Source organism: Gymnoscopelus braueri, assembly GCF_963280865.1.
Source record: "Gymnoscopelus braueri genome assembly, chromosome: 10".
Taxonomy (NCBI): Eukaryota; Metazoa; Chordata; class Actinopteri; order Myctophiformes; family Myctophidae; genus Gymnoscopelus; species Gymnoscopelus braueri.
In genome coordinates, this window is record NC_137611.1 from 6,148,682 (window position 1) to 6,175,623 (window position 26,942).

The following is a 26,942-nucleotide window of genomic DNA, read 5'->3' on the forward strand; positions in this document are numbered from 1 at the left end:
TCTACAAGCTCATAGCGCGGCACCGAGTGCCGCGCTATGAGCTTGTAGAGCTGCTATTTTTTTATTATCGTGAAAATTTGTGCAAATCTTTGAATATATATAGAGTATATTTTTAAACATGCATGGACCTTGGTCCATTATAACCACCACACCAATCCACAAACTCTGCACTATTACACAACCACAGATCATTATGCAGTGGTGGAAAGTAACCAAGTACATTTTCTTTAAGTACTGTACTGGAGTATTTCCAATGCTTTTACTCCACTATATCTCAGAGGCAAATAATATACTTTTTACTCCACTACAATTATTTGAAAACGTTGGTTACTTTGTAGATTTAGATTGTTATTACAAAACACAGACTGACCATTTCAGCCCTATACACTTTAACCATTTGAAAATAGCAGATCTACAAGCTCACAAAACATTGTATAGAGACATGTTGTGAGCTTGTAGATCTGCTATTTTCAAAGGATTTTATACATTTGGAAACTTGGAACATTCTGCATAAAATGCGTACTTTTAGTACTCTTAAGTATATTTTGATGCCAATGCTTTTGTACTTTTACTCAAGTACATTTTTAATACCGTACTTTTACTTGTAACAGTGTACTTCCACATGGTGGTATCTATACTTTTACTCAAGTAAAACATTTGAGTGCTTCTTCCACCACTGGTCACAGACACACATTCAAATTAAACTCTCAATTTAAACACATTCAATTTAATTTTTTATTGGAGTGTTCTATTCTATTTAATTTTCACAAACCTATACAGTGTACTAAAGTATATTATTCAAATGCCATAACAGTGTAATGTTGTCATTTTGTCACTACAATAACATGAAGGAATCATTTCATTTGTACCATTGTTTTGATTCCATATCCTATATAAACATCATCCATAAAAATAGATCTGGAAATAAAGTGCCTCTTTCAATGGTAAACGTTATTAATTTCCCACACTGGTAAACAAAAAACGCAGATATTCTGACCATGATGTGAATCAGATCTGTTCTTGTAGTTGTCTGAACAGTTGGAATGAGATATTTGGAACTCTACATACTTGATGCTCTTTTTAGGGTCGTCAGATGTGATTTCTTTAACATACCACCAGACCTAGCCACTATACTTTGTTGTAGAATACAACTGCGCAAATAGCCACACGCCCGAGCCTGTGGATACTGTCATTTTGGAAAATGTTTTAAGATATTAGCCCATAATGACCTGCCCAAAATGAAGACACCAGGGTTAAAGGTCAAGACCACTTTGGTAGAGGTTTGGGTTGTGTAGTTACCTTACCATGATGTAACAACAAAAGGTGGACATCAACAATCGTTGCGCCAATGGTTGCTCCATTGATTAGAAATTGATCTTTCAAAATGTACGGTGAAGCAGTCACTCTTTTAGCCCGTAAACAAACACAAACAAAGCTGATTTAGACAAAATAGAACATCACAAAACCCAGTACAGGGTACCGTTTGTTTTTTAAACAAAAATATCAACTTTACCATTTGAAGATCCAGTTCAGGTTTTCTTCCTAATAAAAATAGCTAAATCGACAGGAAGTTGACAAACAGTACTGGATTTTGTGATGTTCTATATTGTCTGCATCAGCTTTGTTTGTGTTTGTTTACGTGCTAAAAGAGACCCGCTTCACCGTACAATGTAAGTCAAGAAGAATGATCAATTTCTAATCAATGCAGCAATTCTTTTTCATGAGTTACATCATGGCAAGTTAACTAACGCAACCCAAACCTCTCCCGAAGTGTTCTTTCCCTTTAATGTGGTTAAGATCACCAGTCAGTATGTAAACATGATTATACTAGCTACCCTAGGCCTAGATAGTTAATTACATTCTAAATTTACCTCCCAAAACATTAATGCCCTCTTTCAGTTATCATTGGGAAAAAAATAACTGCTTCCCTCACCTATCGTTGCTGTTCTTTTTCATTTTTTTTTAAATTATTTTTATTTTTTATTTTATTTAGGTATTAAAATTCCTTAAATTGTCACTTTACTGTCATCTGGGGACCCCCCTAAAATCATATGGGGACCCCCCTGGGGGTCACGACGACCCTCAGGTTGAGAACCACTGCTTTAGAACATTGCACCACAGTGGGACAGAGTAAAAAAATACAAAAAACACACAAAAACCCTCAACAAGCTACAGCTGCGTACTGTGCAGGGCGGCTGCCAGACAGTCAGACAGGTTCCCGGACGAGAGCCTATCGTCATCCAGATACTCCTCCTCTTCTTCTGTTGTTGTTGTTGTTGGTGGTTCTTGGGGCGGGGGCTGCAGTCTGCTCTGGGCCAGGTACTGGCTGCAGGCGCAGAAGTTGTGGTAGAAGGTGGAGGAGAGACCGGCGATGTCCGTGGAGATGTAGGGGAGAACCTCCGGAGACGCCTGGTTGTAGTAACTGATCTGGAATCAGAGTAGGACGTTTAGGTATAGGTCACGTGATTCTGATAAACACCATATTAATACAACATCTTGGGCTTTAGCCTAGAATGCTTTAAATACAATTCCCTGGTTTGATTTAGTGGAAAAAAAGCAGCTTGTACATCTATTGTTTATTATTTCTTGCCAATAATGACATGATTTAAATAGGGACACCAGGTTTAAAGTGGTTAAAACAAACATTTGCTTCAGGAGTTTTCCTTTCTAAAGCCTAATGTATACGTACTGTAGTTACGCACCGGTGTCTCGCACCAAAAATAGCAGATCTGGAAGCTCACAACGCTTGTGAGCTTGTAGATCTGATATTTTTGTGCGCAACTAAGTATAAATCAGGCCTAACCTTCATTCCAGGGCCCCACTACTACTAATGCACCAAGAGTGAATCTTACCAGTGAAGTGTTGTTACTGGTTTCCAGTATAGTGAAGCCTGCACACACACACTCTCCTCTGTTGTACTCGTCAGTGGGGGGGTGGGTGGGCAGGGTCACAGAGCGCAGCGCAATGACGTATGGGTCCCTGTGAAGGACAAATCACATCAACAGGTCACTACAGTGCTGTGGAGTGGATACAGAACATGTGTAATAATGACTGGGCCTGCATGGGGAAAATCTGGTTAGACTTGAGTTGTTGTTTTTTTTGCTTCATGGAATCTGACGTTTTATTGGATCTCATACAGTGTGGAAATCTGTTATCTTTATCTGGGTGGGCCAACGTGACGTCCATAGCATATCATGTACAGCAGGGGTCTTCAACAGGGGGTCCGGGACCCCTAGGGGGTCCTCAGAGTTACTACAGGGGGTCCGCTAAATCTTTGTGTGATATGATTTTTTATTTTACCTTAACTCTTTGACTGCCAGAGTATTTTCATAAAGTACTCCCCCAGTGCCAGCAATTTTCGTGTTTTTTTATTTTTATATTTTGAATTTTTCTCATGAAAATAATTTAAGGGGACATAATGTAAAGACCCAGCACAAATCCGCCACTAGAGTGCAGCACATGACTGCTTGATCATGTCGTTGGGTCTCTCTCAGCCTTCTTGATAGATTAGACAAGGAAAAACATGAAAACGGAAGTGACGTCGTCCCAGATTGTTTTGATCGCCAAAATGCCGTCGTGATACACGACGGCGATGACTGATCGTCACCCAGACCATAGATTATAGAAGAGAAACTGTCCGTTTGTCCGTCATACCGTGTGAAAGACCGTTTATTTACCTATTTTGGACGAAAATGACTGGGGAAAAGAATCAAAAACCGGAAACGGAATCCAGGTCATGAAACCGGATGCAGATGTCCGTGAAGTAAGTGGAACTCGAGAATAACATTGAATATTAAGCAGCATAGCGCAATCAGAGATTAAACAATGAACGCGCGTCCAGCGCGTCGACGGCCAACTGGACAAAGTAGCACTTGACGCGTTATCGCGTCGTCCGCAGTCAAAGAGTTAACCACTTGAACCCTATAGCATCCCCTTTCTGAGGAGAACTTTAGCCAAAAATAGCAGATCTACAAGCTCACAACGAGGCGTTGTGGATTGGCTATTTTTGGCAAAGAGGCATAGAGGGAAAAAAGAGCAGACGTATGTAAACAAAATGTTTTGAATCTGAAACAATTTTGTACGATATTAAATGGGGGTCCCTGCTTCATCTCTCTCTCAGCTAGGGGGTCCTTGGCCTGAAAACGTTGAAGACCCCTGATGTACAGTATACATCTGCTGCTATGCTCACACACCTTCATGTCTTACCTCAGGCAACAGAGGCTATGTGCGTGACATCATCGTACCCGGAAGTTATACGGGAACGCCTACTGAGTGGCAAAAAAAATACTTTCTGGCCTTGACAGCCCCATACATCCTCCTCCAGTCCTATCTGACTGTATTAAACGACGTTAAACTCACCGACATGGCAGCTGTACGGAAAGCTTGAAAACATCTTTCTATCTGCAAAGTCTTTGTTTCATAAAAATCCACCATAGAGACATGTTATGAGGTGCGTTCTGTCAATAAATTCCGAGCAGGTGATTATATTTCTAAGTGTCAGAGTTTGGAAGCGCTCGTTTTCAACAACGAAACGTCCCGCTGCCTCCTGCATTATGTGTGCAATTTAGAAACAGGTGTTACGCAGGACCGGTGAGTGGTTTCCAACGAGCTCTTCCAAACTCCAACGCTCCATGCTGCTCAATGTTTCGTCACGCAGTCTAGATGAGGGGGGCGTGTCCCGGTGGAAAAGACGCATGTGCATGCATACTCTCTATTAGGGGCGGAAATTGGTTGCGAACGCAGCGGAAGGAGGCGCGCCTTCCGCGCAAGTGGAGCTTACTATGAAACCGTGCTCGGCTTGTGCGTGTGTCTCTCTGTGTTCACGCTCTCATTGGCTGCATGCACCCATGTGACTCACATGCGTGCACTGCCTGTAAGCAGCCACCCGAGTGCGCCAGAGTGCAGGAATTTAGACACACACACACACACACACACACACACTTCTCTCCCCATCACGGTGAAATAACACAGATTACAAGTCCGTAAATACACAATATTTTCGAGCTGCGTTCGCTTCCCGCGTTCGCGCGTCTTACTTGTAGGTACCTGACGATTCAATTCGATTCCGAGGGCTGCGATTCAATTGCGATTATTGCGATTAGCGATTAATTTACTTCCATTATCTTTTATTGATAATAAAAACTAATGGAAGAGATGTGTCACTGTCAGCTTGAAGGTTATATTTGCCAACATCAACAATTGCAGAAAACCAACAAGAAAATAAACGAGTCCTTTTTTGTAAAATAATATCGATTTTTTTATTTTAACAATCGATTCATAATCGTCCATATCGGAATCGTGATTAATTGCTGAATCGATTATATTTTCCACCCCTACTCTCTATAGCCCCATTTGGAACCTCTCCCTCCGCTATATAGCTCCGAGATGAGGTCCTACTGTTGCGGGTGCCAGTACTGCTCCCGATTTGGCTACAATGGGAAATCATGGCACAGGCTGACTAAATAAACTTTTTTTTCCACCCAGTCCTAAAAAGTTTACTTTCCGGAGGGAGCGGCTCCAAATGGGGGGCTACTCAGGTACTTACGGCACCTTATGTCTTACCTCAAGCACTTATCATACCGGATAGATATCCGGTACCATGTGTAAATATGTAGATAATTTTCTATTGATCTCTCTTCCCTTTTTATTGATCTCCCTACAAAAACTAATTTCACCCACTGTTTTATACCTGTAAACCTGTGATGTGATAGTATATCTGCTCTTGGTTCACGTTATGACCATGAATACAACCTACAGTGTTGCTATCAGCAAGGGGAATGGTTTGTAAAAAGCTCACAGAAATTACATTATATTATTTGCACACTAGATTGCAATATTTACTGTAGACAAGATAACATTGTTGCACTGACCCAGCACCACACGGTCGCCTCTTGGAAGCCAATAAGATGAAGTCTTGGAGAATCCCTGGTCCCTGATTGGCGGACACCGGAGACCCGCTCGCCGCACACGTCACCGACGGCGTCACTATGCGATACAGGAAGTTGTCATCGTCCACCCGGCGAATCAGCTCACATTTCCTGTGTCAGGGAATTCACAGGACAGTTAAAGTAAAGACTGTATTAAAACATAAGGCATAAGGCAAGATAGGGCCCCTAATGTTTTATTTGTGAGACAGAGTGAAAGCACCACTGACGTCACGTATTTTTCTTGAAAACCTCTTTCTATCTGCAAAGTCTTTGTTTCATAAAAATCCACCGTAGACGTCAACCCAGAGCCGCCTGACGTTTAAATCAGTCTGAACACACAGATCTGATCTGATCACTTGCAAATAGCAGTGTGAACAGTCGGTCCTATAAGATCGGATTTGAGAAATGAATGGGATTTGACTAAACAGCCTAAACAGGGCCTTACAGATAGTGTTTGTCCCAGGTGGGTCTGTTCTGCTGCTCGGCCAGCAGTCTGAAGGCCGTCTTGGCAGGAACATCCACCTCCGCCTGCACTTTGAAGCTCAGGACTGACTTCTGCTCCATGGTGTAAAGATGAACCTGTAACACAAAGGGAACCACATTATCAGTCACACACCACTCCACAGTCACACACCACACCTACAGCGGAATAAAACAGAATACAGCAGAACGGGACAATGGTTACTTATACTGCGTTCACACGGGCAGATACAAAGATACAAAGATACAAAGACACACAGCATAATTGTCGCTCTGTATCTTTGTATCTGTGTCGCTCAACACGGTCGTTGACGTCATCAAGCGTGTGTCCGTCATCGGAGCTACAGCTGTAGTTTTGTATCTTTGTATCTGGAAGTTGAACCTGCAGCTCAACTTCAATTTGTATCTTTGTATCTTTTGTAGCAGATCTACAATCGTCGGATGTTGCTTTGTATGTTCATGTCGCTGGCTTCCATTGAAAATGAATGGTAGACTGTAATCTTTATATCTTCCTGTGTGAACGCAGCATTATCCTTGGTTAAAATAGGCCATCCCAGTTGAATAGACTGGATTATTATACCGTTAGTAGAAAAGACTAAGGACAGCCGATACCTTGTCTTTCTCAGAGCTGAGGATCCAGTTATTTCTGGCAGCCAGCATGGTCAGTGCCGAGACGTTGTTGTAGCTGTGAAACACCTAGATCACATGCAAGCAAACACAATGGACATACATTATCAAAACAAACCATAATACACCCAGCAGAGTCAAAGGAAAGAGGCTCAATTGCCAATTTTTACGATAGATGGCAACCGCTTATCACATTCATAAACACCCTCACATCCCTCGACCAAGACTGATCCTAAAGAAATACTCCTTCTCCGAGGTGAGCACCTCAGATACTCTGATGTAAACTTCTCCCCATTGCATCTTCCTTATTTATTAATATACTTTCTTTGTGTTTGTTTCTGCTTTAAAAATGTTTTTAAATACGTTCAGTCCTGTCTTATGTCCCATAAAATAAAATAAAAAAAGATAATGGAGATCAGGGTAATCGGGGCAAATTTGTAAGGTTATAATAGGACTTCATTTCTACCCTGTACTCTAACCCAGCGGTTCCCAAAATGTGGATCGGGACCCATGTTTGGGTTTCCTACATTACATATTTTTTCATAATTATTTAAAGATATTTTAAACGTTTTTCATCAATTAAAAACAATTCCAAATTTTTGTGTCATAAATAAAATACGAAAATCCAATAATTTCCATAAAGAAAAAGAAAGAAAAAATAAGAATCAGTGAAAATAGCAGAGCCACAAGCTCGCAACTGTGAGCTTGTGGATCTGCTATTTTCACTAGTTTGGGTCCCGGGCAAACGTCCTCTTTTGGGTCTTCAGCTATAAGGGAAACACTGCTCTAACCATTGGATATAATAACATAAACACTGTATTTCACAACACATAATGACTACTTTATGTGTCGATGGTTCAGTCTGAGGTTTAGTGCCCCGTTTGTCCTCAAGTCACTAACATTGCAGTCATAAACAATGTTGGCTAATAGTACTTGGTACAGTAGGTGTGAATGACAGCATATGAAGGTTGGTTAATGGTTATAAGGCTTTAATTATCATGTTAGCGTGTGGAGGAGGACTTGAAGGTCATTTTAACGTCTACTCTGACTTTTGTGTGCTTCTACGTTGCTTGATTTAATATTTAGATATTTTATATTAATTTGAATCAGACACACTGCACTTCTACAGTATATTAACCCATTGAACTTCAAACTTAATTTTAACCGTATTAAGACTCATTGTAAACATGTCCCTGGTTCCGGTGACTGATACTATCCAACTAATGGGTGAGGGAGCTGCGTTTTTTGTACTTAATTTTATTTTATTTTATTGTTTTCATTTTCAAAAGAAAGAAAGAAAGCCTTAGGAAAATATCAGTCACCAGAACCAGGGAGGGACATGCGTTTACAATGAGTCTAACATGGTTAAAACAGAGTTTGAAGTTACACTGGGTTTATATAGGATAAAATGAATATCAACTATAAAATGACCCCAAAAGTGTTTTAAAGTGAAATACCAATAAGTAAGGACTTAAAATATACTACGTTTGTTAGTGTTATATTCTAATGTCTCTGTTGATTAGACTTATGAACACAGGCTAAACTAGTCAAGCCTCTTGTACACAGATGATGACTAACAGTCCATACGTTATTTTGGTCTTCACTAGACCACTGCCAGGAACATATTTTATCATTACCTTAAATAACGCATAGATCTGAACCCCACCTGGTTTCCAAGATCCCACGGCACAGACAGTGGAACCTCTGCCTGTTTGCGGGAAATGATGTACTTCCTGAAACAACAAAACGGATCATGTTCAATATAAGGCCTTTTGGATAGACTGTTTTTATGGGCTATTTTTGTTGTTGTTGCTATTTTGAAGTGAAAGTGGTCAAGTGTGTCTGTGGGTATTTATTTTATACATATCTAACCAATAAAGTCTCATGTTTTTTTTTTCATTTCCTGAAAAGTAACAGTTCTGGACATACAAGGTTGACATCAGGAGAGAGTATGTGTCTGTGTACCTGTCCAATCTGATCTTCTTCCTGGCTATGGCCTCGTGAAATCTCCTGCTGCCTTCCTACAACACACAAAGAGAGAGAGATTCTCACTTTTTATTCTGCATTTAGATGGAGGCGCTAGGTGGCGGTGACGCGCTGCTAGATAGACCAGTCACGCATGCATAGAACCCAGAGGTTGCATTGAAGCGGTTTAAAGTGTATAGGTTTAAAGTGCTCATGCAGCCTAGTCACTTCTTTGGGCCTTGTTGTCATAGAACTGGCTTCTTATTTCTCTCACAAAATCTGGCAACAGTGGTTCTACGGCTCTGCACCAGAGCCGACGTGAACCATGACATCACACGTTTTGTCGTTTCCCCCGTATTCCATGTTTACACGGAGACGCCGATGCACAGATGCGTTCCCGGTCTTAATGGCTTAATCACCATCTAATTCAGCCTGTTAGGAGGAGCTACTACCAGCCTTGTTTTATGAAAACGCCCCCTGGAGCACAGGTTTTATCATGACGGCAATTTTCAATACAAAGCAATGGATTATGATCTAAGAATGCGAGTGGTTAATGACAAAGGCTGAATAGGCTTATCAGTTTTAATAGCCGTATTAACGGTGAACATTCCTGCAATTGTGCACTACTTCACAAACACACTCATTCATTGCAGAATATTATGAACTTGGCAGTGAGGACAGAAACTCACTTTAAAAACAGAATGTTCACTTATTGTTAACAAAAACCTTTTGTTTTGACTGGGGTGTATATGACCACCTTTTTTGACCAACACCTGCAAGACTGCGTGCTCACTACTCAAGTGTTGATTTTGACAGCAAATTTTGATTTAGTTTTAGTCACAGTCTTTTGAATACAATTCCATTTAGTTTTAGTCATATTTTAGTCATCTGAAATGTTTTAGTCTAGTTTTACTCGACTAAATATCATAAGATAATAGTCGACTAAATCTACAGTTGATTTAGTCGACTAAAATGTATTTTGGCGGTGCCTTGATGGCGTCGTAGTGGCTGATTTTACACTTGGTTGCGTGATGAAAATAGCAATAATAACAAGCTCACAATGCGTCGCAGCGCAATGCGTTGTGAGCTTGTAGATCTGCTATTTTCAGAGCGCAACACCCGAGCGCAACCAAACATAAAATGACTTGTCTTTTAGCTCCACTGGATCTCTTCTCCACTAGATCCCTCACTAACATTTGTTGACGAAATTGTAAATATATTTAGTTTTAGTCGACGAAATCAACAATGATACTACCACTGTAGTAGCCTAGCATGCAGCTCTGTTGTTGGTACTTAAACCCAGGAAGGACATGCTGTGTACATTTTACAGATGACAGCTTTTTAAGATTAATTTAAGGTAGTGTGTGCATGTACTTGTACAGTAAATAGTCAATGACGCATTTTCTTCTTGCAGAAGTGGCGGTGAATACGGTCAGTGACGCATTGGTCTCACAATACTGTACATTCCAAACATTGGCCAAATTGTTAAATATTACCCCAAAAAAAAGAGGCGAAACCTGTGAAATGGCCGATCTACAAGCTTACAACGCCTTGCAACACAATATGTATCTGTATAACCGATAGGGTGCATGTACAGTAAATACAGTCAATGAGGCATGTCTTTGCCAAAGTGGCGGTAAATACAGTCCATGACGTTGACATTGGTGTCATAAGTTCGCAACACTGTTACATAACATTCACAACGTTTGACTCACTAGGGGTTCAGGTCGTATCCGTGGTAACGTGCACGGCTTCCCGTGCACGTCGAGCACCTCGAAAGTCATGAAGGCGGAGTTTATGTGTCTGTTGGGCCCCTCCCCCTGGTAGGCCTCTGTGCGCACGCCCACCTCCATACTGTAACACACACACACACACACACACACACACACACACACACACACATTAAGATATACTTCAATGTAACAAAGTTGAATAACAAAGTTGGATTTTCAAATGCTTCCATCATACTTTCAGGAGCAACGCAAGTGCTAAAAAACAATGTATCAAGTGCTCAAAAAACAATGTATCAAGTGCTCAAAAAACAATGTATCAAGTGCTCGGATCCAATAATACATTGTTTTTTGTATTGTTCCTGTCAAATAAACATGAAAAAAACTTTTTTATTCAAATATTAATTTTCATATTCGAATATACATATTTCCCCCATATTCTAAATTGGAATATTAATTTACCAGCCCTACTATGAATGATCCTTTGACTGCGAGAGAAGGCTAGAGCAAGAAATGAAATCATCCCAAAAAAATAAATAAAAAAAATCTACTCCCATGTTATGAGATTCAGAAAAACACATCTAGCTTGGATTTCTTCTCCCAGAATGTTTTTTTGTGTGAAAACGAGCCATATTCAACTGCCGATAACAACAGAATGGATGATCGTGTTCCGGTGGATAGGCGAGACCCTCCCCCCAGACAGCCTTTGTTTACATCCGTGTCCACAACGTGACTTCCCTGGCTCTACATGGATCACCAAAATAAGGTAAAACTAAGGTTAACTAAGGTTAATTAATACCTGGCAGAGAATGTGTTAAGGGCCATTCACACTGAGCACTACAAATATAAAAATATAGTTTTAAAAAGTCAAAGTGGATGGCAGAGTTCACACCAACTATACAAAAAATATATACAATGGTGAACGATAACCTTATAGTGCTCAGTGTGAATGGTACTTTAGTCTGTGTGTCCATATGAACCTGTTCTTGAAGGCATTGTTGACGATGGCCCTCAGCACCAGCCTGTCTCCCACCAGAGAGGGTCCTCTGAACGTGAACATGTCTATGGACCTCAGGGTGGGGTGGGCCTGACAGAGACGACTACACACACACACACACACACACACACACACACACAGTCTTAGTAGTTCACCCAAATAATTATTTATTTTCTATCAATTACACACCCCATGAAGCATTGAATTCATAGAGATCTTTTTGTTTTCGTTGCATTCCTAAGCCAATCATTTGATGGCTGTGTGTATATCCGGTAGGAGACACAGAGTCTCCTTTGTGTCTCCTACCGAATAAATTAGCCGGTAGGAGACTGTAATCAAATTATTGGCTTAGGAATGCGACGAAAACTAAAAGATCTCCATGAAATCAAGGCTTCATGGGGTGTGTAATTGATAGAAAACACGATTTTTTGGGGGTTAACTACTCCTTTAAGGGGCGAATACATTGATACAAGACAAATGCTTCAGCAGCAAAACCATTGTTTTCCTATGGCAGTGACCTGTGGGCCTCTACACAAAAAAACAGTTTTATGTACAACGTCGATAGTGTGTATGAATGGTATCCACTGTGTGTGTGTGTGTGTGTGTGAATTGTATGCTATACCTAGCAGCGATAGTAGCCACATTCACCATCCAGGCCATGATCTGTCCTCCAAATGTATTCTTCTGCTTTTTGTAGGGGACACAGAGAGAGAGACACAGCTGAAATAGCAAGCCATTATCAAAAAATCTTGAACAAATGTGTTTTTTTTTTAAATATTTCTGAATCATTTTAACAACATAAATCTTGTTAATAAAGTGGGTCCCGGCACAACAACATATTTTCAGATGCGGGGGTCCGTGGCCAATTACATATTCCATTTGGGGGTCCTTGACATGACAACGTTTGAGAAGCACTGCAGTAGGTAAAGAGGGCCAGACAGAGAGAGAAACAGACAGACAGACAGATTACCTGGTGGTTGGCGTGGGGGGGCAGCACCAGTTCAACACTCTCTACTTTAGTCTTCAATGCTGCCACCGCATTCTCTGACACAGGGCTGGTGGCTAGTGGGCACACACACGCACACACACAGAGGAGTGAATGCAACGTAGATCTCAGACTTCAAGTGACCAGCCCATTAATGTAACTCTGCAAGTGTACAAATGTAACCAGATGGACCCTTACTGGTTACATTTGTGCACTTGCAGAGTTACAAATTAAAAGGTAGGGTAAGTGATATATTTTTTTGGTTAAAGCAAAACATTTTGTTAAAAAGGTTCAAGCTCTAGAATGTGATACAAATCGTTGCTGTGGAGTGTTTGTTCGGTAAGAGGGGTCTCCCCGTCTCTGCAGATCTTTAATTTGGGGGTCCTTGTCATGAAAATGTTTGCGAACCACTGGTTTAAACAACATTTAGGAAGCATGTCCCAAATAATCAACTGCACTTTAGAAAGCGACCACCAATATTTACAAGCAACTTTACAGGAAAAAATAAGCACAAATTCGCTCATAATAAGCAGACATGGCAACAGTGATTTTAATGTGCTCTGCCACAACCTCTGTCCACAGCCGGGGCGTCACCTTCACCCTCCACACGTTGAGTCATGTTGACCACAGAGAGAGCGTTGCTCAATCCGTCGCCTTCTGCTGCCATGCACCCGTTTCCTGGTGGTGATTTCATCATAATGAACACCACACATTTCTTAACCCATTCAAGCCGGGAAACGCATCCGTGTCATTTTAGATTTCTTTGGCTGTTGAAAAATAGCAGATCTACAAGTTCATAGCGCGGCACCGAGTGCCGCGGGCCAAACACATATCATTTTGGGTGGTCCTTGACATGGAAAAGTTTGAGAACCACAGATATATTTTCTTTAGAAAACGGTTAGGATTTAGAAGACGTTGGTAGAATTCCCCAGAAGCAAAGATTTGAGTTAAACATTTTTGCTTTAGCCCAAAGAAATCTTAAAATGACACAGATGCGTTCCCGGTCTTAATGGATTAAGTGAAAGGCAGAGCCTTATATTAGAGAGTTGCGCCAATGAGGGGGCAGAAACAGCACGTGGTTCATGTAAACTGGAAATAGTGACAAACGCCCATAGACTCCAATGCATTCCGTAAACTTCCGGGTTTAGGGCTTTGTCACTATTGGCCAATAGAAGGCTCTGTAGAAGACCTGGCCCCGAAGGTGACGCAACTCTCCTTGAATGGCTCTGGTGAAAGGTTTTAGTAAAACGGTCCCTTCCTTCCTTACCCTGCAGGACGGCCGTCCTATCAGAGAGCAGGTCCTTGATGATGTCATTGTGCACCAACCGCATCCTCCGTCTCTCGGCCGACACGCAGTATTCCACCTGTTCCTGCTGAGTGTGAGGGCTGATGGGCTTCAGCTGGACCTGGACACACACACACACACACACACACACACCTCAATGACTACTTAATCACTTGAGCCCCATAGACCATATTCACACGGCGGCCATGTTGCTATTAAGTCAATGAAGTGCCACCCCGTTTCCACGGCAACGGGGTGGCACTTTCAATGTTAAATTCCAATATGGCCGCCGTGTGAATATGGTCTATAGTCACTCGTTCATCCCCTGGGTTGCAGAAGTAATGTCTCTATGGAGAATAACATTGGGTCATCTTAGAATCGTCTCATATAAGAATTGTGGTCCAAAAATAAACAAACTGTCCCGGCGATATTGTCAGGGAGGTGTCGCTGTATCGTTTATGATAGTCAGTCACTTATATTTGATAAAGTCTATTTCTGGCGAAAATGTAACTAATTTGGCCGCAGTAATATTAGCGTTTTCTCACCGTCAGTTGATGCTTCATATCCATAAGAGTCAAACCGCCGGGGTCATTTGTTTATTTTTGGAACACAGTTCTTATTTGACGCGATATTAAACAAGTCGATGGGAATTCTGAATGGGGGAAATAAACCGCAACGCAGGTAGGATGAGTAAATTACGTCAGACTTCGGTGCTCTATATACTTTAGTTGTATGACAAAAAAAAACAAAAAATAGATGATCTACAAGCTCACAACACATCACAATGCATGGGGGGGGGTGGGAGATTTGGGGACATTTCGAATATTTTCCCCTACAGTATAATGACAAGGCCAAAACAGGGAGGCATTTCCACTGTGTAACAATGCATGCACACATTCTTCACACAATGCATTCGGCCATGCGCACGCACGCACGCACACACACACCTACCTTTTTCCCAGTGTTAGTGCGGTGGGTGACAAAGGTAGCGTAGGCGTGACAAACTCTCCAGTGTCGGTCAGTGAACAGGTCCTCACAGCTCACCACGATGCCAACCTGTGTGTGACATGTTGTTAAACACAGTCCAGTAGTTAGTTTACTGTTGTATTGTATCCAAGTTTGTAGTAAACAAGCTTACTTAGGCTTGTTTTTTGACCACAAGGTTCAAATGTAATTTAGATAGCATGTTATTTAGACAGATGCTAGGTTCATTGTTTGTTTACCTGGTATCCTTTGGTTTCAATATACAGATTAATATTTTGATAGTATATTGTTAAGACTGATGCTAGTTTCTTGGTTGACCTGTGATCCTAGTTTACTGAGACACTACACTGTCTCTGTATGTACTGCATGTAGTTTAACTTGCTTACTGTAAGTCTCTCTGGATAAGAGAGTCTGCTAAATGCCTACGTTGTAAATTGTAATCATTAAACCTGTCTCACAGCCAATTACAAAAAGGCTACCGGTCGATGGAATCATCATAATGTATCATGGACAATATGTATTATTGTGTTATTATGTTTAAGCCTAAAGCATATCTATTAGAAAAGGTTCCCTCTAATGTCTAGGGATAGATAGTGGAGCACTTGTTTTCATGTGTGTATATGTTACTGTCATTTGTTTTGTATTGTAATGCGTTTTTTTTATTTATCAACTGTTGCTTGTGAGAGGAACCACAATGGAAATACGTCCATAATAAAGGACTTTATTGTGTGTGTCCTGGAACTGCTGTAACCCTGTGGTTTTATTGCATTTCAAATCAAATCAAAAATGTATCTGACCTCCATGCTGGTGTTGAAGGCTCTGTTGACCTTTGCCTTGATATTCACCACCTGACCAACCCTGGAATGAGAGAGAGAGAGAGAGACAGAGAGAGATAAAGAAAGAAAGAAAGAGAGAGAGACACAGACAGACAGAAAGTACAGACTCAGTACATTCAGGAAACTGAGTCACATTCAGACGCATTAAGGAAAAATGAGTCACATTGTCTTCATGAGTCACACAGCTCTCTCACACGCAGGGCTGTGATCAGGGCTGATCATGACATTTTATTTGACATTGAACATTGAACAGTAAGATAACATTTTGGCGTGGCTTTTTTAGGCTTTGTTTGTAAACAAACATTGCACGGGGCAGATATAACAAACAACCACCACAGACCATATATCTAGTCATTTTATACCTTCAAATGTTTTAGAAAATAGCGACAATAGCCAATCTACAAGCTCACAGCACGTTTGTGAGCTTGAGCTTCTTTTTTTTAAATGTTTGGAGTATTTATCAAAAAAAATTGAACACATCAATTCACACAGATCAATGAAATAGATTCTGACAATTATCCACAATAGTATCAAATAATTGCGAGTAGGCGAAATATGTAACACGTGTGACAGGTCTACAAACACACACAAACTGACCCGATGGTGTGTTGAAAGCAGATGTCATCCATAGAGGCCGTCACACAGGGACACCCAGCATGCCTTTCAGCTGCCAAGAGGACACACAAACAAACACACATTATTGGCATTTTTGGTAACAAAAATGCACTGTAGTGTGGACGGACACACACAAACAAGGACGAGACACATAAAGACAGAACAAAAAATAAAAACAGAACCGTTGTTGGACTCATGTACCTGGCTGCACACGAGATCTAACATTAACACCTTTACCGCCGGGCCCGTAGTTCTACGGGCCGTTAAATCCAACGGTTAAGCGCCGAGCCCGTAGTCCTACGGGCTGCGGTCTTTTCGCGCATGCGCGGTCCGGGTGCACTTTCGGAATTTTTTTGATCCACTTCCGTTTCCGGTTTGATGACAGGAAATAGAATTATTTGGGATCCGGTTTCGACGATCACGCCCGCTCCCATTCTACAGACGAAACTGAAACTCAATTCTCTTCCTGTAGTTTTTTCTCCTCGCATTTCACTGTTTAACGTAATCCGCTCTAACTACAGTCATGGAAGTCCGTTTGACATGCGGTCTTCACTGGGAGATACAGGGAGATCTCGCGGATGTAAACAGACCGTTCACGGCTCAATCTTAAGGATTTTAACAAGATCTATGGCGACATGAAAAAAACAAAAAAACAACAAAAACACCTTGGCACTGGTGAGTACATTATGAGATTAACCTCTGGCGGTGGATGTGTTAAAGACCACCTCCCTCCTGGTATTCAATAACATTTTATTAAAGTGTCAAATCACAACAAGTTGTCTCAAGACACTTTACATGTAGAGCAGAGACCCCACAGTCCCATCCTGAGCAGGCAATTTTGCGACAGTGGCAACGAAAAACTCCTGCTTAACTGGAAGAAACGTCAGGCAGACCCAGGCTCTAGGGTGGGAGGCCATCCTCCTGTTGTGACAGTGTGACTTGAGTTCTTGTTGTCCTAGTCTAGCGTTCTTTGTCTTGTCCTTCTTCGGTCTGAGCCCCGGGCCAGTGTAACGCGGCCAAATACATATAATTATGGGGGTCCTTGACATGGAAAAGTTGGAGCACCACTGGTATAGCAACACACTGTTTTGTTCCAGGGACCCCCCAGAAGCAAAGATTTGAGATACAAACGTTCACTTTAAAAAAATATATATATTCAAAAATTTGCACACATTTCCACACATTTTCCAAAAATAGCAGATATACAAGCTCATAGCGCCGCGCTATGAGCTTGTATATCTGCTATTTTTTTGAAGAGCCAAAGAAATCTAAAAATGCTTTCCGGGCCTTAATGGATTCATTTAACTCTGCAAGTGTACAAATGTAACCAGAATCCAGATGGACCCTTACTGGACCCCTCTATGTTTTTCTCTTTCTTCGGTCTGCACCCCGGGGCCAGTGTAACTGGCACCGCCCACTACAAATATGCCGAACCTAATGAACCTATAGTCCATGAGCCAGAGCCCCAAAATTGAGCAATGATTATCGAAAGAGTGGGCAAAACCAAACCTATATTAAATTGTTCATAGGGTCAATACGAGTAAATAAATATATGATAACCTTTCCACAGGAGCAGCTTTTTCATGGTTATCACACATTTTGAAAAAAAGTTATCATAATGAAACTTCCTGAGTTGATTACTTACATGAAGACAATGATTTATCGTATTACAAGTTTTCTGAAATTGTATATTTAAATATGCAAATTAGGCATTAGGAAAATATGCCCACATTTGCATAACTTTCCAGAATCAACATTGGAACATTGGACAAAGCCAGAGTCAACATACTTATTTCATTTTGTTAAGATGTTGGAGTCAAAGGTTTTAACGAGGGAATATTCAATATCTGGCTCAATTTTGAGGCTCTGGCTCATGGACTAAATGCGTAATTTGCATATTTAAATATACAATTTCAGAAAACTTGTAATACGATATATCATTGTCTTCATGTAAGTAATCAACTCAGGAAGTTTCATTATGATAACTCTTTTTAAAATTTTGACATTTTTTCACCTGTCATGTACGTATGGGGAAAATAACAAAATGTGTGATAACCATGAAAAAGCTGCTCCTGTGGAGAGGTTATCATATATTTATTTACTCGTATTGACCCTATGAACAATTTAATATAGGTTTGGTTTTGCCCACTCTTTCGATAATGAAATCTTGTCTGGCTCATGGACTATTAGCCTTGACACTCTCACCACAGGGAAGTGTTTTGACATGCATCCACACTCACTCTCACTCACTCTGTTGGATTACCTCCCTTGGTGTGGATTTGTTCCCCCATTAGTCCAGTCAAACTAGCGTTTTCAAATCAAAGTAATTGTAACAGATTTTTTTTTTCACCAGGCATACATCATTTCTATGAGGTGTCCAGAACACCATACTAAAAGTCCTAAGAAATCCTAGTTGCGGAAATGTGTTTAATTGGCATCAATCCAAAATGGCCACCAATTATTCTCAAAAGCCTTATAAAATCATGGCGAGTCCAATTTTCTGAGATGTCTGAGATTTCATTTGACTTCCAAAAACATTTATGTTTATATGGCTTTTTGACAATAATTGGCGGCCATTTTGGATGGATGCCAATTAAACATATTTCCGCAACTAGCAATTACTTGGCACTTTTAGTATGTTGTTCTGGTGACTTCAAATTCTGTTACAACGACTTTGATTTTGAGGTCCAAAATGAGCTAGTTTGCCTGGGCTATATGGGGACTATACTTTCCTCTGTGGAATTTCACCTCTCAGGTTTTGCCTTTATGTAGACCTGCCTTATGTGCTGCTACCTTTCTGCACCTTATGTCTTTACCTCATGTTCATACCTGCTGCTTTCTTATGCTACGTGTACCGTGTTTACCTGGGGTCTTCAACGTTTTCATAGATAGCTTCATAGACTAGTTTGACAGCACTGTCATCAATGTTGTATAAATTCATGTTGTTTATCCTATCACACTAAGATTTTGGAGGACCCCCTGTAGTAACTCTGAGGACCCCCTGTTGAAGACCCTTGATGCATACTGTATTATGTAGACATCTTTCCTTGACATGTTTTCTTCTCTGTTTTTCTCCTTGCTCCACGCTGTGAGCTTGTACATCTTCTATTTTGGAACATTTTTGAAAAATCTTGAAAGTGTTTGAAAAATGTTTATCAATCAAAAAGAAGTTTGAGAACTACCGAAGTACACATATAATACCAGAGAGACAGGCGGTAGAGTCGATCCATTTCAGCAGCTGTCCCACGCTGAGCTCCTGGCGGTGGTTGCTGTGACACGGCATCACCAGCTGGCTCATCTTCACCTCCGACGGGTTGGTGACTCCATCTTCCTCCTCTTCCTCCTCGTCTTCCTCCTCTCTGTCCTGACAGCCACTCCCCTGGCTTCTGAAACTCATCTCCCAGGCTGAGGAGAGGAAGAAGAAACAAGTTTATTCTTTTTTTGTGAGTTTATTTTAGACCTAAAAGTATGCCGTTTCCTTCCCCCCCCCCCCTCCATGCTTTTCACCATCATCATGGCTCGTCTGAAGCTCGGAGCCTGTTGGTCTTCATTTCCAGTGGTGTAAAGTAACTAAGTACATGTACTCAAGTACTTTACTTACTATGTAGATTTCGATTATAATTTTTACTTTTTTCCTATTGATTAGTCACCCCATGCAGACTTAAATTCATGGATTTTTTTTTGTTTTTGTCGCATTCCTAAGACAATAATTTGATGACCAGTGGACCGGTAGGCAGCGGTTCCGGTAGGAGACACAAAGGAGACTCTTTGTGTCTCCTACCGGCACCGCTGCCGGTCATCAAATTATAGGCTTAGGAATGAGACAAAAACAAAAAAATATCCATGAATTCAAGTCTCCGTGGGGTGATAGCCCTGTAACGCCCAAGTCCAATACTTGGGTGTACTATTAAGTGTGTAGTGTCAAGAGTCCTATACTTCTGGCACTATACTGGTTGCCGAGGGAGTTCTGGCGTGTGCTCCGTACAAACTGATGTCCACAAGTGTCCGTTGAAGTTCATAAACAATGATATTTATTCTTAGTTGCTTCGTGCCAATCACTTTAGCCTACAATAAACAAATACCATTAATACAACTCAAAACGCACACAGACCTCCAGCTCTCATGAGACACAGTCGAAAACTGGTTTGCCTCTGACTGCCACCGGCAACACCTGCGGCTGATTACAGCCCTGTTAAATACCTAGAAAACTTGGCCTTGACCAAGACCTGCGGTGACATCAATTAAGAGACTATCATGTATATGGCTCAAATGGCTCTTACACTATATATACTTTGGCTATTCGAAAATAGCGGATCTACAAGCTCACAACGCAACGTGCTGTGAGCTTGTAGATCTACTATTTTCAAAAGATTTCCATCCATTTTGAAAACTTGTGAAATGGGACATTCTGCATAATGAGTACTTTTAGTTATTACTTTCAAGTATATTTTGATGCCAATATTTTTATACTCAAGTAAATCTTGAATGCAAGACTTTAACTTGCAATGGAAGTATTTCTACATGACATGAAATGCAGCTCAAAGTGCTCTACAGAGCAAGAATAAAGCACAAGTGCTTGACAGAAAAAAGTACAAATAATTTAACCCAAAAAAGCGACAAATAAGTGACAAATGTGAGTACTTCTTCCATCACTGCATGTTGATTTCTCATGAGAGGGAGGGAGAGGACCTTTAACAGACTATTAATTGACTGACTGCAAACTGCAAACAAAAACTAGCCTCGACAAGAAAGACATCCTAAACTGGATTGTCATGTTTTTGTTTCAATCAGACAGTTTGGACTGTTGTGAGAGTATGTAATTATCTCCAAACAAACTCTCAGGCACTCTTTAAGAAGGATCTTTCTGGAGCTGCTGCACTCATTCAAATAGAGTGTGACTGTCTATGCAATTACCTGGCACAGATTTTTTGCTTTCATGATCATCCGCATTAATAAAACATGCATTAAGCTCCACATTCCACATTCTCTCATGGCTGTACACAAATTAGAACATTGATTTAGGCTTATTTTTCCCCCCCCCTTCTTATTTGTTGTAAAAGATCATGAGATAACTTTTGATCTATTTTCTCCCACCATCACCAAACAGGTTTTTGGATGCCAGTTAGTTTAGATTATGAGCCAAGAAGAGTCACTCTGAGCCAGTGATTGCCAGTGTTGGAAAGTAAGTACATTTACTTAAGTACTGTACTTAAGTACAATTTTGAGGTATTTGTACTTTACTTGAGTATTTCCAATTTCCAATACTTTTACTTCTACTCCACTACATCTTAGAGGCAAATATTGTACTTTTACTCCACTACATTTACTTGAAAACTTTACTAGTTACTTTTCAGATGTAAATGATGATATAATGAAACATACATTAACCACTTTAAACCTATTTTATACATAGGCTATTTGAAAATAGCAGATCTACAAGCTCACAACGCGTCGCGATGCGACGCGTTGTGAGCTTGTAGATCTGCTATCTTCAAATATTTAGTACTTTTACTTTTGGTACTTTAAGTACATGTTGATGCCAATACTTTTGTACTTTTACTCAAGTAAATTTTTAATTCTGGACTTTTACTTGTAACAGTATTTTTATATTGCAGTATTGGTACTTTTACTTAAGTAAAGAATTTGAGTACTTTTTCCACCACTGGTGATTGCAACACAACACAACACAACACCTACCTCTGGTTGTTTTCAGAACTTTCAGATCACGTTTGTTCACGTTGACAGGAGGATCAGGGCTTAGAAAGTCCATGTTTTACACGAAAATTAGAGTAGCATAAACTCCTTCCCTTCCTTTAGTTTACAAACACGACTCTTTTAAAAATGATCTCAAGCCAACAAACTGAACGAAAGCACACTGGGTTCTGCAGCCATGGGTTCACCCAAAATGTTTCGTCACCAAAAACCCAACAACCTAGAATTTCGAGGAACCTTTGAACAACAACAACACAGCTAACAAACAATCCACTGCACTGTGTGTGGTTTAACTACACACTGTGTAGTTGTGTAGTAGTTCAACCGAGGACGATCAACAGATGAAAACAATGATAGCCCAGAGAGAGAGAGAGTGTGATAAAACCCCTTTATCTATATAGATAATAACCTACTTTATGTCTAACACCCTGCCCCCCTGTACCTGTCTGTCTGCCTGCCTGTCTATCTGACTATAAAAGCTTGGAGATCGAGGCTAGTGGGACTGACACTCAATCAATCAATCAATCAATCAATCAATCAATAAATCAACTTTCAAGTATGCCCAGCTATATTAAATCGGTCATAAATAGATAATAATCTGTACTACAATGACATTTTTTTAAGGTCGTTGCCAGTGGACTAGGATGCAGCAGATTGGTTTTTAACTGAGTGTAAGCATTACATACAAAATGCCAAAGTGCACAAAATATTAGCTGTAGAATACAACTCTCGTAGACGTATTTATGATTCTGACGTTTTCAATCTACGAGAGTTGTAGGGTTCACCCCCCCATGGACACAGGGACTTTCTGCACTATGCCCCGTAGACACTCCAAACATGTACAAATTGAAAATAAAGGTGCTTACCCCCACGCCCCAAATGTTAACTCTCGCTACGGGGTGGTAGTTTAATGTAATAATCCATATATTTCAATAAAGAAGTGTTTTAATGCCGTCTGTGGCCGATTCTGTCGGAAGTTCCCAATGGGCGGTAGCGACGGGGCGCATCCGGTGAAACCCGGAATTACACTCAATGTAAACAGGAAGTAAACGAGGGTGAAAAAATGGCGTTCGGCCACAGACGTCATTAAAACACTTCTTTATTGAAATATATGGATTATTACATTACACTACCACCCCGTAGCGAGAGTTAACATTTGTGGCATGGGGGTAAGCACCTTTATTTTCAATTTGTACATGTTTGGAGTGTCTACGGGGCACAGTGCTGAAGGTCCCTGTGTCCATGGGGGGTGAACCCTACAACTCTCGTAGATTGAAAACGTCAGAATCATAAATACGATCTACGAGAGTTGTATTCTACAGCTACCAGTGGACTAGGATGCAGCAGATTGGTTTCTGAGTTTAAGTTTACATACAAATGCCAAAGTGTACAATACCAACAGATCAGTTAGTTACCTCTGTAGTTATTGCTGTTTTCTTGTAGTCCTCTCTGTGTGTTTATGAAGTGTAAAGCGTTGAACTCCAGCCTACTGGACCGTGTGAACTACAGTACTGTCTGTGTCTGTGTCACCATTCATGATTACCTCACTCACTACACTCTACAGGCGTGCTTTCAGTGTTGTTCCTCCGTGTCACCGCTGGGGGGCACTTGTGTTGCGTGGGTTGATTCGCTGTTGCCAGAGTTTGCGAGAGAAATGAGCAACGAGGTCTATGAAAACAAGCCCAAAAGAAGCAACCATAGGCCACTTTTTAATTGTTTTATCTATATCTTATTATTATTATTATTTTATTGGCTTTTATGCAATGTAGCACTTTATGTCAAATACAAAGTGCGTTACAAATAAAAAGTATTATTATTATTGTTATTATTATTATTATTATTATTATTATTATTATTATTATTATTATCATCACTCTAAACCTATATAAGTATCAAGCTAACAACATTTCGCTTGTAGATCTGCTATTTTCTAACCATATTTTGTTTTTGTTTTTGTTTTTGTTTTTATGTGAAAAACCTTGAATAGGTTTGAAACATTTTAACAACTCAAACATGTTTTCAGATGGGGATACGCGGACAAATATGTATTAATCTGGGGGTCCTTGAAATGAAAATATTTGTGGACCACTTCGTTTAAACAACATTTAGGAAACAAGCCCAAATAAGCAACTACACAATATTTACAAGCAACTTAACAGAAAAATCCAGCCCAAAATAGCTTATAATAAGCAGACATGGCAACGCTTGTTTTGGTTTAATTATTTCCGGATTCATCGTGTTTCACCGCTTTTGGTGACCTGTTGAAGTCTGTGACTACAGAGGGCGCGCTTAGACAGTTTTTTTTAGCAGATTACTGGTCATTTGACTGGTCTGAGGTGCGTCTTTGATTGATTGATTGATTGATTGAATACTTTATTTAGAAAATTTGCAGAGGAAAAGCACATCCGTTTTATATTTAAACCCCATTTCTAATCAACCAATAACACAGTGCATTGTCATGTCAGCATTCAGTGTAGCTACAATACTATATCTACATTTATATTCAGCAGTGGTGTAGTAACTAAGTACATTTACTCAAGTACTGTACTTAAGTACAATTTTGAGGTATTTTATATTGTACTTTTACTCCACTACAATTATTTGAACACTTTAGTTACTAGTAACTTTGCAGATATAAATTATTATATTATAAAACATACATTAACAGCCCTATTGTATACACAGGCCATTTGAACATAGCCGATCTACAAGATCTGCGATTTTCAAACATTTTCGTACTTTTACTTTTGATACCTTAAGTATATTTTGATGCCAACGCTTTTGTAATTTTACTCAAGTAAGTATTTTTAACACAGGCCTTTTACTTTTACTTAAGTAAAATATGTCAGTGCTTATTCTAACACTGATATTCAGATGCATTTTGCCCTCCATAACGTTTCCTAAAACACAATAGGCCCAACAGACAGACAGACAGACAGACAGACAGACAGACAGACAGACAGACAGGATGTACACAATTTCACAGCTCAAAATACTTATTTGGAAAAAATGCTTGATGTGATTTAATTAATGCTTAACTAAATGTGTATAGCTACATCAGGGGTCATCATCGCCATGCGCGCGCGCGCACACACACACACACACACACACACACACACACACACACACACACACACACACACACACACACACACACACACACACACACACACACACACACACACACACACACACTTACTTAAGTAAAAGTATCAATACTGTAATGTAGAAATAAAGCAACTAGTAACCAAAGTTTTCAAATAATTGTAGTGGAGTAAAAGTACAATAGTTGCCTCTGAGATGTAGTGGAGTAGAAGTAAAAGTACTGAAAATTGGAAATACTCCAGTAAAATAAAAAATACCTCCAAATTGCACTTAAGTACAGTACTTGAGTACATGTACTTAGTTACTTTACACCACCGCTTGCCACAGACACATTTGTCTGAGTACGGACACATTGATGACCCCTGAGCTACATAGATAGTTGCCCAACTTGCCCTCCAGCTCCAGTAGTTGTCGGTAGAAAGCAGGCATCAAAGCAGGGGAGCTCTGTGTCATATGTGAGATAATAAGATGGAGAGGGTGTGATGACAATGGAGAATGTCATTGATTTTCTATAAAGAAGCATTATATTCATTTCAATTCAGAAATAATAGTCAGGGGATATTAAAAAAATCTTGGAATAAATTCCTTACCAATAAAAATCTTCACCAATGTGTTTGTAAAGGTGTCTAGTAACACATCTCACAAAGACTGATATGCAGTTTCCCTAGGATAATTTTTGACAGCTGCTGAAAGTTGGGGTACCCACCATTTCCCTGCATTTCCATGCAGGGAAGAAAAAAAAATTACTTCTGTTTTAAGTAGCATGTGAGGGGTCAAACTAGGGTGTTTTTATGATTCTGAATCCATTGCAAGCATTTGTTTTGCACCAAAACCACTCCTTGGGCTAAAAATGGCCATAGCCATCCTTTTCCAGGTATACTTTTTGTGTAAAAAGCCCATTGAGATTGGGCTGTTTTTAGCCCGAGGAGTGGTTTTGGTGCAAAACAAATGCTTGCAATGGATTCAGAATCATAAAAACACCCTAGTTTGACCCCTCACATGCTACTTAAAACAGAATTAAATTTTGATTTATTTTTCCCCTGCATGGAAATGCAGGGAAATGGTGGGTACCCCAACTTTCAGCAGCTGTCAAAAATTCTCCAGGGAAACTGAATTTCAGTCTTTGTGAGATGAGTTACTAGACACCTTTACAAACACATTGGTGAAGATTTTTTTTGGTAAGGAATTTATTCCAAGATTGGAAATCTTTCTGCTAATATCCCCTGACTATAAAGACAGGCATACGACAGGATCAGTAAAATAAGTAAATAAAATACTATCTTTAGGCGGTGATGAAATATTCCGCTCACTGGAACATTGGCACTCCTAAAAAAGAAAAAAAAAAACTACTAAACTAAATGAGAGAACTAAAGAATGGTCCCTCCAGTCTGGTGGGGTACAGGATAGGTGGGCACTAGGGACATCTGGGCACCTCGATGTAAAATTGGCTATTTTGTCCAAAATGTAAAAAAAAGTAAAGTATGCACTATGCACCCATTCTTGAGAATTGGGACAAATCATGTCCTACCAAAACATTTCAAATTATTATTTATTAATACGCTCATTTTTAAAAAGGTTTGGTGAAAATATATTGTAGGATTTATATATATGAATTACATAAGATTTATACAATGCTTTGGTCTGGTTTCCTGTTTTTTTTTTTACATATAAACTTGCTCACTGCCAGAAAACAG

General features: G+C 40.1%; 1 protein-coding gene across 4 annotated transcripts; it reads right to left on the bottom strand.

Moving 5' to 3' along the window:
• Positions 1-732: 732 nt before the first annotated feature.
• acot11a (acyl-CoA thioesterase 11a) lies at positions 733-23,697 on the bottom strand. 4 transcript variants are annotated; one of them, XM_080439212.1, is made up of 18 exons: positions 23,559-23,697; positions 19,633-19,836; positions 16,414-16,483; positions 15,778-15,838; positions 14,948-15,052; positions 13,979-14,117; positions 13,282-13,389; positions 12,697-12,788; positions 12,349-12,410; positions 11,710-11,829; positions 10,715-10,853; positions 9,000-9,055; positions 8,701-8,767; positions 7,020-7,103; positions 6,373-6,506; positions 5,871-6,038; positions 2,853-2,979; positions 733-2,427 (listed from the first exon to the last, which is right to left on the bottom strand). In XM_080439212.1, the coding sequence occupies exons 2-18, from the start codon at positions 19,826-19,828 to the stop codon at positions 2,170-2,172; spliced, it is 1,986 nt and encodes a 661-aa protein (XP_080295338.1). In that variant the 5' UTR covers positions 19,829-19,836; positions 23,559-23,697; the 3' UTR covers positions 733-2,169. The 4 variants fall into 4 exon arrangements, with proteins under 4 accessions (XP_080295338.1, XP_080295337.1, XP_080295340.1 ...); XM_080439211.1 differs by having other exon boundaries at positions 12,349-12,413; XM_080439214.1 differs by lacking the exon at positions 13,282-13,389.
• Between the last annotated feature and the right edge of the window lie 3,245 nt (positions 23,698-26,942).